This window comes from Paralichthys olivaceus, chromosome 8 (genome assembly GCF_024713975.1).
Source record: "Paralichthys olivaceus isolate ysfri-2021 chromosome 8, ASM2471397v2, whole genome shotgun sequence".
In the NCBI taxonomy this organism is placed as follows: Eukaryota; Metazoa; Chordata; class Actinopteri; order Pleuronectiformes; family Paralichthyidae; genus Paralichthys; species Paralichthys olivaceus.
In genome coordinates, this window is record NC_091100.1 from 10,842,762 (window position 1) to 10,855,307 (window position 12,546).

General features: G+C 37.1%; 1 protein-coding gene across 4 annotated transcripts in view; it reads right to left on the reverse strand.

The window, feature by feature from the left end:
- ctnna2 (catenin (cadherin-associated protein), alpha 2) overlaps window positions 1–12,546 on the reverse strand; it is a 267,738-nt gene that overhangs the window by 238,190 nt on the left and 17,002 nt on the right. For 3 of the 4 annotated variants that reach the window (XM_020100468.2, XM_069530272.1, XM_069530271.1), the window contains exon 2: window positions 6,494–6,600. In XM_020100468.2, the coding sequence (XP_019956027.2) occupies window positions 6,494–6,595 (102 nt within the window). In that variant the 5' untranslated portion in view covers window positions 6,596–6,600. Of the gene's footprint in view, window positions 1–6,493; window positions 6,601–9,523; window positions 9,545–12,546 lie in introns of those variants that run through there. The other variant, XM_069530270.1, reaches the window with a different exon arrangement.

Below are 12,546 nucleotides of genomic sequence, written 5' to 3' on the forward strand. Positions count from 1 at the left end.
ACAGAGTCACAGTTCTGATGTTACTGGCGTCATATTCCTAAAACTGACTCCTCTCTAAAACTTAATTTAGCTCCAGCAGCAGTATCCAAAATTACCCGAGTTTGAGAGCAGCTTCTCTGTGGTTTCAATGAAAACTCTAAGGAGAAGTATTTCCTCTCTTCTTTTTTCTGAAAAGTGTCTGTTTGAGGTCCAGGCTTCCTCCTTTCCCGCTAGTTTAATGGATTATGACAGTGATGCAGCATGAAGCCTTAATCCCCCTTACCGTCGTCGTCTCCCCTCCCTTTATGTTAAGCCCCTTGACTGGAGCATGTATGCGAGTTGTGTGTCAGGTGCCGACAAGTTCTCAAACTCAACGATTTGGCCTTGAAAGTTACACAAAAACAAAGCTGGTTGAATCATCCACTGCTGACAGTCATCTCTGCCATTCAGGGACCCACAGCTCACTCATTACCAGACTCACATTTGCAGAGATGCCAAGGAAGAAACGCTTTTAACTTAATGACCAAGAAAACCAAAATAAATCAGGATGTATCCACACCAATACTTTACTGCCACATGCCCAAACGCTCATAAATAATACATGAGAATATTGATCAGCAGCAACACAAACAGTGCTTTACTCATGTTGTGCTGTCTGTTAATTCACCACGTTCAATAATTTCATTCTTTCATCCTGAATTTGTGTCTGCCTTCAAAGAATGACTTGTTTCTTTAGGCCTTAATTCATCAAGTCAGTGTTAAGCTTTAGAATGAAAGAGATCCAAAGACTAACAGTGGCTGCACAACAATCAATGTAAACAGAAAACAACAGCTCTTAATTGTCAGTTTGAGGAAGTTCCCAAAGTGCAAGACTACAATAACCTGAGCATGTGGCACAACCCACCATTCTGCTCTTTTCAGATACGGATAATAAATAAAACATTACCACTGAGATCAAGCAAGCAAGTTGCACTGGCAAGGCTGGCATGAGTACTCACCATGAGTGAATCCATGTTAGAGTATCAAAGAAGCCAGGGGAGTCAGAGGCCCCTGAAGAAGGAAACCATAACTTGGAAATAAGAACTGCTAGCCCTCTCTGGTCTGGTAATGCAGATAAGACAGTGCAGCAGAGAAGATCATCCCAACATCTTGTGGAGTAAAAATGTCACTTCAATGACCAAACATTCCAATCGTGGAAATCCCATCCAAGAGGCAGAATTAGGGCAGAGAGATCAGGGGGGTAAATCCACTTTGTTTTTCACAAGTGGTACTCATGTCGCATTTTAACCCTGTAAGAGCTTACGCTTTTGATGTTTGGTTTATCAGGTACTGTTCTGGTAATGCTCTGGCTGATGGATAGAAAACACAAAAAATAAATTGATAAATATTAAATTAAAATACTTAAAAGATAATAAATTAAAAAATATGTTACTGATCACATTCACCCATTTACACACACATGGATAGTACTTCTCTAACATACACACACAATCATCACAGGCAGTTAAGGTTCAATATCTAAAAGGGACACTTGAATATGCAGACTGGAGGAGCCTGGGATCAAACCGTTGTCCTTTTGATCATTGGGCAACTAACTCTTCCTCCTTCCCCCTGCAAGCTTTGACTTGAAGAGTTTTTACCTCATTGGTTGTACCGGCTCTGAGACTGAGCACATGAGGTGAGACTAACAAGCTCTACACACTTATATTCACCAGGATTGAATATGAGTGAATATACCATCTCAGTCATCTTCACAGTAAAAGCACCATAACACACTGCTCACACTGAAGGTCTATTCAACGATGTGCATATACTCCCTGATCGAGAAGGTGAATTTAAATCTCCATTTACTGTTACTGTCAACACGTTTGTCTCTGTGTAAACAGCACATCATTTCAAACAGCATATTCGGTGTAGTTATGACAGAACAAAATATGTTTCCATTAGTTTTCATGGTTACCTGTAGGGTTGTTTACTAAAATAATTTTGAATTGAGTTACATATAGTGTGTGTATAAAATATGCCAAAAAGTTAAAAAAATATATCAGATGTAAAAATGGCAAATGACTTTCATTTGCTGACTTCATTCCAGATGCCTTACAAGCTACTGTGTTGCAATTTTTAAAGCCATGTTAACCATTCTAGCCAGCTTTCTATTATTGCCCACATTTCTACAACATAGATATGGTCTAGACTTCGGTCAATGAAAACTGACCAACTTCTCCCCATGCCTCTCAAGGCTACTTTGCTACAATCGATAAAAAGCATTCTGCCATCACCTGCAGTATGAATTTCATATCTATACTGAATTTGTGGAGCTGGACTTTGCAAGTAGCAGTGGTAAGAGACGCTTGGCCATGATGAGCAAGCCCGGTATCTTGCAATATCAGGCTAAGCTTGTTTGTCTATACACCTGAAGCAACCTCTCATTCCTTTCAATGACACTGAATCATGCAAATTGCTTCCTTAATATCTGAAAATGCTTCACATTTCAAATTAATTTCAGAAAAGATGGATTGCCAGAGAAGGCTATTGTGCTTCTTCCAATTCAGGTGTGCAGTTTAGCCATTTAGCCACAATAACATCTTTGTTTGTTCTTATTACTATTATTGTGCACCAGAGTGGATGATGAATTGGTATTAACTATAACATCCATCAAGGTAACAGTCAGATTGAAAGAACAAATGAATTACGGATAATTTAGGAAAAGACAGATGATGAATATCACGAAATCACATCATTTAAATCTCAATAGGACACAACAGACGGTAAAACTTGTCAAGAATACAACACTGACAGAATCGGATGATTATTATTTTGATAACAGCATGACATATTAATGATTGGCTGAAATTATTTTCTTTTTGCATTATTAGATTTGTGTTTGGGAAGCCACACCCTCGTAATGAAGCTGTCTGAATTGATCCAGAAATCACTTGGAAAAAGAGTAAAGCAAATTTTTAGGTCAGACAGCCATAGATAGGAATGAGAAATTAAGACTATATGTTTAAAGAAGTTCATGAGCCTTTCTTCCTCCTAACATTAAGCATTTACCTTCCTGTCACTTTAACGACCACTCATGAGACTAAACACAGGATGAAGCTGACAGACAAAGCAAGTATCAACTCTATCCTGCCATAGAGTTGTGGAAAAATGTTAAAAGTGTAGATTGTAGATGGGTTTGTTCCAATATTTGATGTCAATCACTGGGGAGAAGATGCCAATTTAAAGAAAATAAAAACATGTCTGGGTTTTCCTCCAAGCAAACAGTAATGATGCCTCATTAGAAGTTTTAATAACCCAATTAACGCATATAAGCCCAAACCCCATAAAGTTATACAGGCAAAGATCAGCAAACGGATGGTGATGTTTGATGGCCAGCGATAACTCAAGCTTAGAAAGTTAATTGAAATGAATCTGGAGGGAAACACATTCTCAGCTGCTCATATTCAGCCATATCTTGATGTAGTCTTTACTGAATTTCCTCTTAGTGGTGTTATAAAGGCACAGAATGACTGAATACAAAACATACCACACTGGTAATCAATGCGCTCATGGGACACATGGGCTCTTATTTGTTGACAATGCATTTTCCTTGGCTGCAAAATATTGTTTTTTCCTTTGACTCTTTGGTATTTTGGTCATCTGGCAAAAACAAAACTTCGACCACGTAAGCAGAAAGGCACAAAATGAACTGCTATAGGAAAACTTAAGCCACCAGAAAACTAACAAGCAAGTCCAGTGCAATTATGGCTTAATGGATCACCAGGATTTGCAATTAAACATGTGACATCTGTTCAAACTCTTTAAAAAATATGAAGCACCCCATTCTGTATGCATTCAATGTGATGCATGCTTGCAAAGACCCTATCCAATAGCTTAATTATTGCATTTGTCATCATGACCTACAAGAAAACAAGCAAACTTTGAATCACAATACCTAATCCTGAGCCAGACTTAGAAATTTTGCGATTTTAACTTGATTAGTATACATCAAAAAGAGCTTTGATTCAACCAGTACAAAATCAAAAATGTATTATTCATCTAAAATCCATTGTAGAGAATTACTTACTGGTGCCAGCACATTGTTTCAGTTAAAACAGATGAATGGGCCTCTGGAAGAGCTGACATTCTGTTTCATGGGAATAACATTGATTCCCATATACGTGTGGAATTTCTATTGTTCAGTTCAGCAATTAAATGTATATTTTACATTAAATTAAATGTGTAGCTGCACAGTAGCTGTTTCACATTTTTGTAATTTAGTGCAACGTTTTAAGGCTATCAATGTGAAACCACAGAGTCCCTTGCGTCCAGCAGCAGGTAAGAGGAGATAAAAAGCCTGTGTATTGCTCTTTTAACAGGTAGAGCCTGAACAAATTCACACCTATAAAACTAAAACATTCTCTTGGGGCCAAAAGAGTAAACAGGCTGGATTTCGAGTCTCAGACTGTGAGTAAATCTACCCTTTCTAAATCTAATATCCACCACTGTCAGTGGGTCAGCAATTACCTGCAATGAAACAGCTTTATTAGGCCTTTGGATAGTTGCCAAAGATGTCTCTCTGGAGTAAATAGGTGCACTCCCATCTGAAGTCTGCGTTTATCCTGAGATTACAGTGATTAAGTCTTCTAGATTTTGCTGTGAGATGTCTGGAAAAAAATAGGGCAAGTTATTCTGTTGCTCTACTGTAATGCAAACACATCAGTTTGTGTAAAGTGGAGCCCAGTCTGTTCTGTTTGTTTAATTAAGAAATCGAATTACAAAATAATTAGATAATGTAATTATACCCCAAAAGCATGTTGGTTCCTTTAAATGTAAAGGAGCCACTGTATAGCCTGAAGCACACACCAGCAACATTAAAGGAAAACTGATAATCAGCAGCAGACAAACTGTAGCATAGGGGCAAGACTATTGTTTGCCAGCAACAGCATTTTGTATGTAATTACCATGTCTGGTCGACAATCATTGGAACACCTCATCCGTCATGTATATGATAAAAACAGTTGCTATTATATTATGAAAAAGTTCGGAGCTTGATGGGATTTAATCTTAAAACAGCAGCTTCTGGTTGAGAACAGATCGAGGCTAAAATGTTTGTGAGGTGTCAGATTCAGACCTTTTCCACAGAGGACATTAAAGTAAGTGTTATAATGAATATTCACATGAATCAGTTCCATTCAATAAGCTGTGTGACAGTGAGTCAGCACGCACAACCAGCACCATGAATCCTCCCAAAAATTGAAGCCAACATACGTAGATCCCCCTAGTGGCTGGCAGAAGTTTAGGATGGCCTACTCCAAGTTAGCAGATGGGACATGGGTCGGACTAAAATGTCAGAACACTGCAAAAAAAATCTCAATGATGGTTTCTGTCATTTTAGGAAATTTTACCACAATGATGTATGATTAAATGTTCTGTCTTCCAGTTTGGTTGTAATTGCCTCGATTTCGGATTACCCAAAAGATACTTAACAGATTTCAACAAAATTTGGTGGAATGATAGGATAAGGGCTAAGACAGTACCCATTATTTTTTTTAGAGGATTCCAACAAAGGGGCAGATCGAGGGTCTTTTATTACTCTCTAACATTTGAAGAACATTTTTGTTGACTTCCAAGAGCATAATTCATGGATCTTTATAGAATTTATGAAGTATTTTTAGTCTTGAGAAACATCTTTTAGCAAAAAGTGACCAAGGATTCAGACACTGATCAAACAGGATAAAAATGGAAATGAACAACATGAAAAAAGACCCGATGTGTAGAAGTTAAGGTAATACATAATGCCACTAAAAATATAATGTGATGCAAGAGCAGCAAAATAATTAAAGCATTAAATTAAAAGAGACATATGGAAAAAAGAGATGACAGACAAGATGAATGCGATCACATCACTACAGAGACCATGCATGTTATTAAATAAGAGGGGTTAGATTAAAAATCTTCAATGAAAAGCACAATGCACCCAACTGATGAGACAAGATTCAGACCACTGAGGGAGGCTCAGTAAAACCCTCATGGCCATTACCACAGATGTGCCAGTTTCTATTATTAATCCAGATGGGGAGATCATACAGTAACATCAGACCCAGAAGTTCAAATCTTTGCCACCCAGTTTTCCCTAATACAGGTGCTTAGAAGAATTGAACCTAAAAAAACGTTTTTTTTGGTAGGAAACACATTTATCAAACAAGTTCTGAATCAGAATCTATATAATACTAAACTTTAATCCTAGACTGTCACAATAAGCCATGTTCAGCCATCTTTTCAACTGGAAAGCCAAACAAAATCAGTGGGAGTTACCCAACACAGTTTAACATCTTTGTAACAAGGGATCCAGCTAATATGAAACAAGAAAATGATCTATTTCGCTCTCACATTGAGTTCTAACAAGTAACCTTTGTCATATTGTCCATTACCAACAACGCCATCCGACATTGGAAGACTTAACAACACTATTCATTGTACACACGAACTTTAAATTGTTAGAAAATAAAAGAAAGAATTGAACTACCTGTGTGACCAGGGGCTCCAAAAGCCTTTCCACAGTCAGGGTGCGGATTTCAAGGCTCTTGGGGTCCCATTTCAGCAGGATGGGGGAGGTGGCAGTCGTCATGATTTCTGTTGAGGAAAAAGAGAAGATCAGTGGTTAGAAAGATTTTTAGCAGTGAAAACCCTTCAGCTCATGGAGGAAATTGTTTTAAATGAATGTGTTTGTCATGCACTTCAGTACCAGACAATTACATGCATTCACTCATTACAACATGCAAAGAGTGTAGCCATGGTCTATTACAGAATGTTAAACCAAGGGCTATGGGTTAGTGAGTGTTTTTAAGTCCATTTATGGTGAGTCTTTCAGAGTTAATCAGCCTTAATAGTTTTTCCTTCAGTGCACAAGTTTCTGAAGGCAAGTGTCACATGGTCTGCTGCCACAGTAACAAATTCATCACGCATGAGACTTCTTAGTGTTGTCTCCTGACATGTTGACTGCAGAAATAAATTAGGGAGAAAATCTGTCAAATAGCCAAGAATTACTTCTGTCACAGGTGATGAGCTCAAAAAGCGTGAAGGCTACAAAAATCTGAACAGTCTGAAAATAATTATATGAGAAGAATGAGAGTGAGAGAAGAATCTATTGTGCAGTAACTCTATCAGCTGACTAGTGGCCAAAGTGAACAGTTTACCAATGTTCAACCAAACAAAACATTTGCTTAGCAGCCTAATACTGCAGTGGTTATGGGAGGATATTAACAATTTAGTTCAAGTCTATTTACTTTAACTCTTATTTTAATAATACTAAGGATGTTTCAAGACTGTGCTGCATTTGATGTCTGTGTTCTTTGATACACCATAATTGTTTAACTTAAACAATGTGAATGTGGGATGACTGAAAAGCTGAACGTTATTTGGTATAGTGGACGGTCTGATCACAAAATATGAAGGAAATACTGTTTCCTTCATCTGTGAGCATATTTGTTAATCTTTTCTTCTTGCTACTGCCTGATTGTACTGTGAAAAAACGAGTGTAGAACTCCACAAACGTGAGGGAGAATTATATTGTTTTTCTTGATTTGTGTAGCTGGATTTTTGTTCTTGATCTGCCCATATTGCTTCACAGAAAACCTGAGCAGCATTCTGATTATGTTGCATAATATACATACAAACATTGCAATGAACTGTAGCCTTGCACTGCGAATAATGGAGGCAGACACAAGCATTTCAGAAAAGTTGAAGATTAAGTTCAACTATGAGTTCAACTCAATCAACTAATTTGACCACCCTCCCAGGAGCCTCGTCTCTGTACTGTAGAAAACAGCCAAACCAGAGGTCACAAGTAAAATTCACATACACTTAAGATGGAGGTGATCTGTACAATTCTTGAGACAATCTGCTCTGTAATTTGGATTATTCTATTACAGTTTTTAAATGGGGTTATATTAGGTGAACGTGAGAACAGAACAGCTGGCATGGGGGTAGCAGTGTGTTGTTACTGAGCGGATGTGTTTCTACAGTAAGCAATTTCAGAATGGGCCAGCTGGGACTGGCCTGGTCTACTGCCAATGTCAATGAGGCAGAAGGGAATAAAGAATGTGAATTAGAATGACAGATCTGGGCCAGAGGCCCCTAATACTACACACAGTGGGGTAAGATGGATGAACAGTAGGAAAACTGGCAACCTGGAACTATTGATGAAACCACAACTCAGACATTCTAGTTTCCTCAAAATTGGGCAGGAACACTGAATCAGAACTTGAACATGAGTCATTAGCAGGGCTGCACCTATCTATTCTTTTTTTATCGATTCATCGAAAGGTTATTTTTTATTACTTGATTAATAAAATAATGAATTTATCAAAAAGCATTTGTCATTTATATTTATTTAATCATCAAGATTATCTTTTTCTTTATGACATTTGATGGACAAACAAATCTGTTGATATGGTTTCATCTGGAGATGAAAATAATCTCAGATAATAAAATACATCATGCTCGAAATTATGCTATTTCATGATGACCTAGCAAAACAGTTTAGAATCTGAATGCAACTTGTATAGAAAGGCAAAATAGACATGACAGTCTCATTGAAATATAAACGCTCCCATCATTACAATAGAGGCTCAACTGAAAGACAGCAGACTGCAAGCACAGCATGCAAATCACAGTTCACAACACTATTATATCACTGCCAGTGAAAGTGAATGTTCTGGTGACTCATGATGTAGTTTATTTTTGATCAATATAACTGCCATGACCATGTGCTTCACCCCTGCATCTTTTATTTTGCTACAAACAGTATATATAAAGTGTATATATATAAAGTGCATTGTCATATATATATACATACAGTAAAATAAGGGTGGACGGTCTTTCCACAAATGTGACACAAAATCAACACCCATGATATGAACTGCAATTTTTCAACACAATTTTGAAATGTACAGTTGAGAATATCAAGAGTCAAACCAACCTATGACGATTAAAATGTTGCATTCAATATGCCTGCAGACAATATCACAAATCTTGTGTGCATCAGTGTCTTAAATCACATTGTCCACAGCTTTGAACAGCACCACGCCTCAGTCAGTCTCTTATCATCGTAAGCTGCTTTTGTCATATTTTTTGACTGCTCCAATTCATCGGTCAGCAATGGCAGTTAATGTTTCAGGACCTTGTGAGACACAGAAGACTGGGATCACAGCCTGAGCAAAACACGTATATGTTTACTTTTGAGGTGTCACATAATGTATGTTGTGATTTGGCAATGTACAAATAAAATACAATTGAATTGGATTGAGGTGCTTGAATATTATTGTAAATCTGACTGTGCATAGCAGAATCATTGTCATTTCTTTGTTGGCACCAGCTTCTTATCTGCCATGCAGCAAGCTTACATTGAATTGTTTTTCATATCCGTCAACAGATGTAAATTAACCTATGATGGAGATAAGTGGCATAATTTAACCAATTAGCAAATCAGTCTGTGGGTTTGTGAAAATTCATGAATCCATGATATTATGGTTGACAAAGTACATTCATTACAGACCTGATATAGGGTTTCAGTCATTGGACATCTGGAAAGACTCTTTCCCTCCTGACGACCAAGAGCATCAAAAAGGGAATTATTTTTGTTTCAGAGGTAGGACAAGTCCATTAATTATTTGTCTCCTATAACTACTAAACAATGAACACTGAATGAATACCAACCTAAAAATAAAGTGGCAGTTTGTTTACCAATGGAGATAACTCCTCTTAATTTTCACATGAAATGAAATGTTACTTCCAAGTGCACAAATGTTGCATTAAATGTCACCAAAGTTTGATACTGTTTTCACCCAGATGGAACTCATGCACTAATGGACAACCCTGAATGTAGCCATACTATATATATATTATACAATATATATAAATATAAATGAAAGTAAATGCAATTTCCATAGCCTGCAAGAATCTAAAGGAAAATTTTTCTATGTGAGAATATCTCACTAAGTTAGAACAACAGCAGCTGAGACTGTCATCTGTCAAAGAGACAGTTGAAATTCAGCACATTTAGCTGCACCATTTAGCAACAAATGTGACAGTACTGAATGCATTCAGGGGATGTATTTGTGAAATTAATGAAAAGGTCTCTCTACCATGTATCACTGATACCGTATCTCTAAAAAATGTATTTCCTATTTAATTACAATGCTCATGCTGTCATATATTTTGGACGGTCATATGTCTCAGAAATCATATAACTATTTCTTATGGTTTACAGAACAGACTATATGACTCTCCCTTCATTCAGCCTCAAGTACACAGTCAAACACAGGCAAACCAACTTCATTACACTTCTTAAATCGCATCAGTGCTGTCCAGAGAATCTAATAAAACCAGAATGTGATCAGATAATTTGATGACCAACATGCATGCTGTTCGGTGACGAGTTAGCCTCCGGTTTTTATCAGACAGCACTGGAAAACAGCAAACACTAGGATGGCACAATGTACAGTGCATACCTCCACCAAAGCCAAACTATACTATGATTATGTAGTTCACATGGTAGATACATAAATACCCCCCTCCTTAATCTGCATCCACACTAGAATTTAATGGGTTTTCCCCTGCAGGCAAAAAAACCCCATCCTTCCACCAAATGTGCAACTGTGATGTAAATTGATTCTCAAGTTTTTTGTAATCCTGGTTAAAAATAACCCAAAGAATAAACCCCGCCAAAAAAACTGTAACCCTGGAATCTACAACTATTTTTTTGTCTATTGTGAAAACATAATTCACAAACATCACAAAAACAAGAAAAAACTTGTGAATCTGGCTCCACTTTCTTCAACAAAATCTCTGTGCATTATACTCATTTCAAAGAATCGCCACAAAAGATTAAGCCTTTTGCAGAGGAGGGATAAAATCTGTCCCTCTCAGATCTGTTTGGTTCAACAAACATGATGTTGGTGAAGCATGAGTCACATTTCAGTGGTTGTAATTCATGAGATGGTCTGCCATCTGCTGTGTTCAATTGTGTGTGAGTATGGCTGCAACTGACAGAAAAGAGCAAAAAGAGACAGAGGGAGAGCAGGAAATAGATTTATTTATTATATGAGATAAACAAAATCCAACTATAAGGTAAATTCTGAAAAGTCGTTTAAAGGACCTTCAGAGGCAATTTACAATTTTTGCATAGGATAACAACTAGAAAATTGTGTACAGCAGGACTACTATACTTTTTGGTTGTCTTGTTTGCCATCTATTTCTGTTTAATTTGTTAAGTTGAATAGTGTAATTTTTTTTCATTTCAGTTGTTAGATTGCTGTAAGTTTTACTATGTGACTCAAGCATTAGTCACAGTATAAACTCACTAAACTATTTTAGGTTTGCTCTCCTAGCTTGATTTGGGAAGTGTGATTCTGGAAGAGATTATACTGAAACTAGTCCAGGGCAGGTTGAGTTTCATGCAATTAGACAATATGTTATTATGTAACATAGAAAATGTTGATTGTTCCCTAAATGCACTATTAATTATTTTGTTGTGTCACAAATTACCCTCTTTAAAGTATTTGGGTGATGTTGCGATTTCTTCAACACGTCATCGATGCAGGAAGGGTTGCAAGAAGGTAACACAAACAAACATGCAGGAGAGTGAACATGACACAGAAACACTTTAGACAAAACAAGGATCTTGTAGCTAAAAGAGGGGCTAAATTTGTCAAATGGATGTGGTTGAAATGTCTGACACGTAGCTTCTTAGCAAATTATACCACAGACGAGTCCCCAAACAGTGCTAACATCTTCTGACACCAATGTAAGGATGTAACATGTTTGAAGTGGTGCACACAGCTTCCAACAAACTTAAAGGAATATTTCACCCAAAAATCTAAATTCACTCATTATCTACTCACCACTATGAAGTGTTTGAACCCATAAAACACTTTAGGAGTTTCAAGGGTAAACTGTGTTTTTAGGTGAACTATGCCTTTAAGGTTTCCAGTCTGAATCTAACAACAAGTTCATTCAGTTGAGACTCAATGTTTACTTTGTAAGTTACCATGACAGCATCATATTAGATAACTAAACTACAACTAGAACCTAATATTTTACAGTTCAATGATGTGTGTCTCACAGCTCAGCTCATCATTAGCCTGCAGAGACTCTGCCTGCTGGGTTTGGCAAGAAATGATCACCAAATCCTAGCTTTATTGTTAATTAGCTCTCTCACTTTGTGTTATATTTTAGTCGTCTCTGTTCAATAATAATTTCTGCCAAATCGCCATATAAAATCCTAATGTGCTTTGTGCTACTCCTTATGTATTGGTGAGAGGAAAAGGTTGAAAAAAAATATAATGGAATCAATGACCTTTTAAACATAATGTGATAACATTCCATACTGCGAGTCAAAGAATATAGGTATGCCATAGTACATACTCTATGGATATAATCTAACAGGATTAGGAGGCGAGATGGTGTACCAAATGGTTTCCAGTGAACTATGACAGTATGAACCAGTATAAAACCCTGTGTAGAAAAGAGTTTCCATTTTCATACTACTTCTTTGGCAGAGCAACTAAACTATGCACA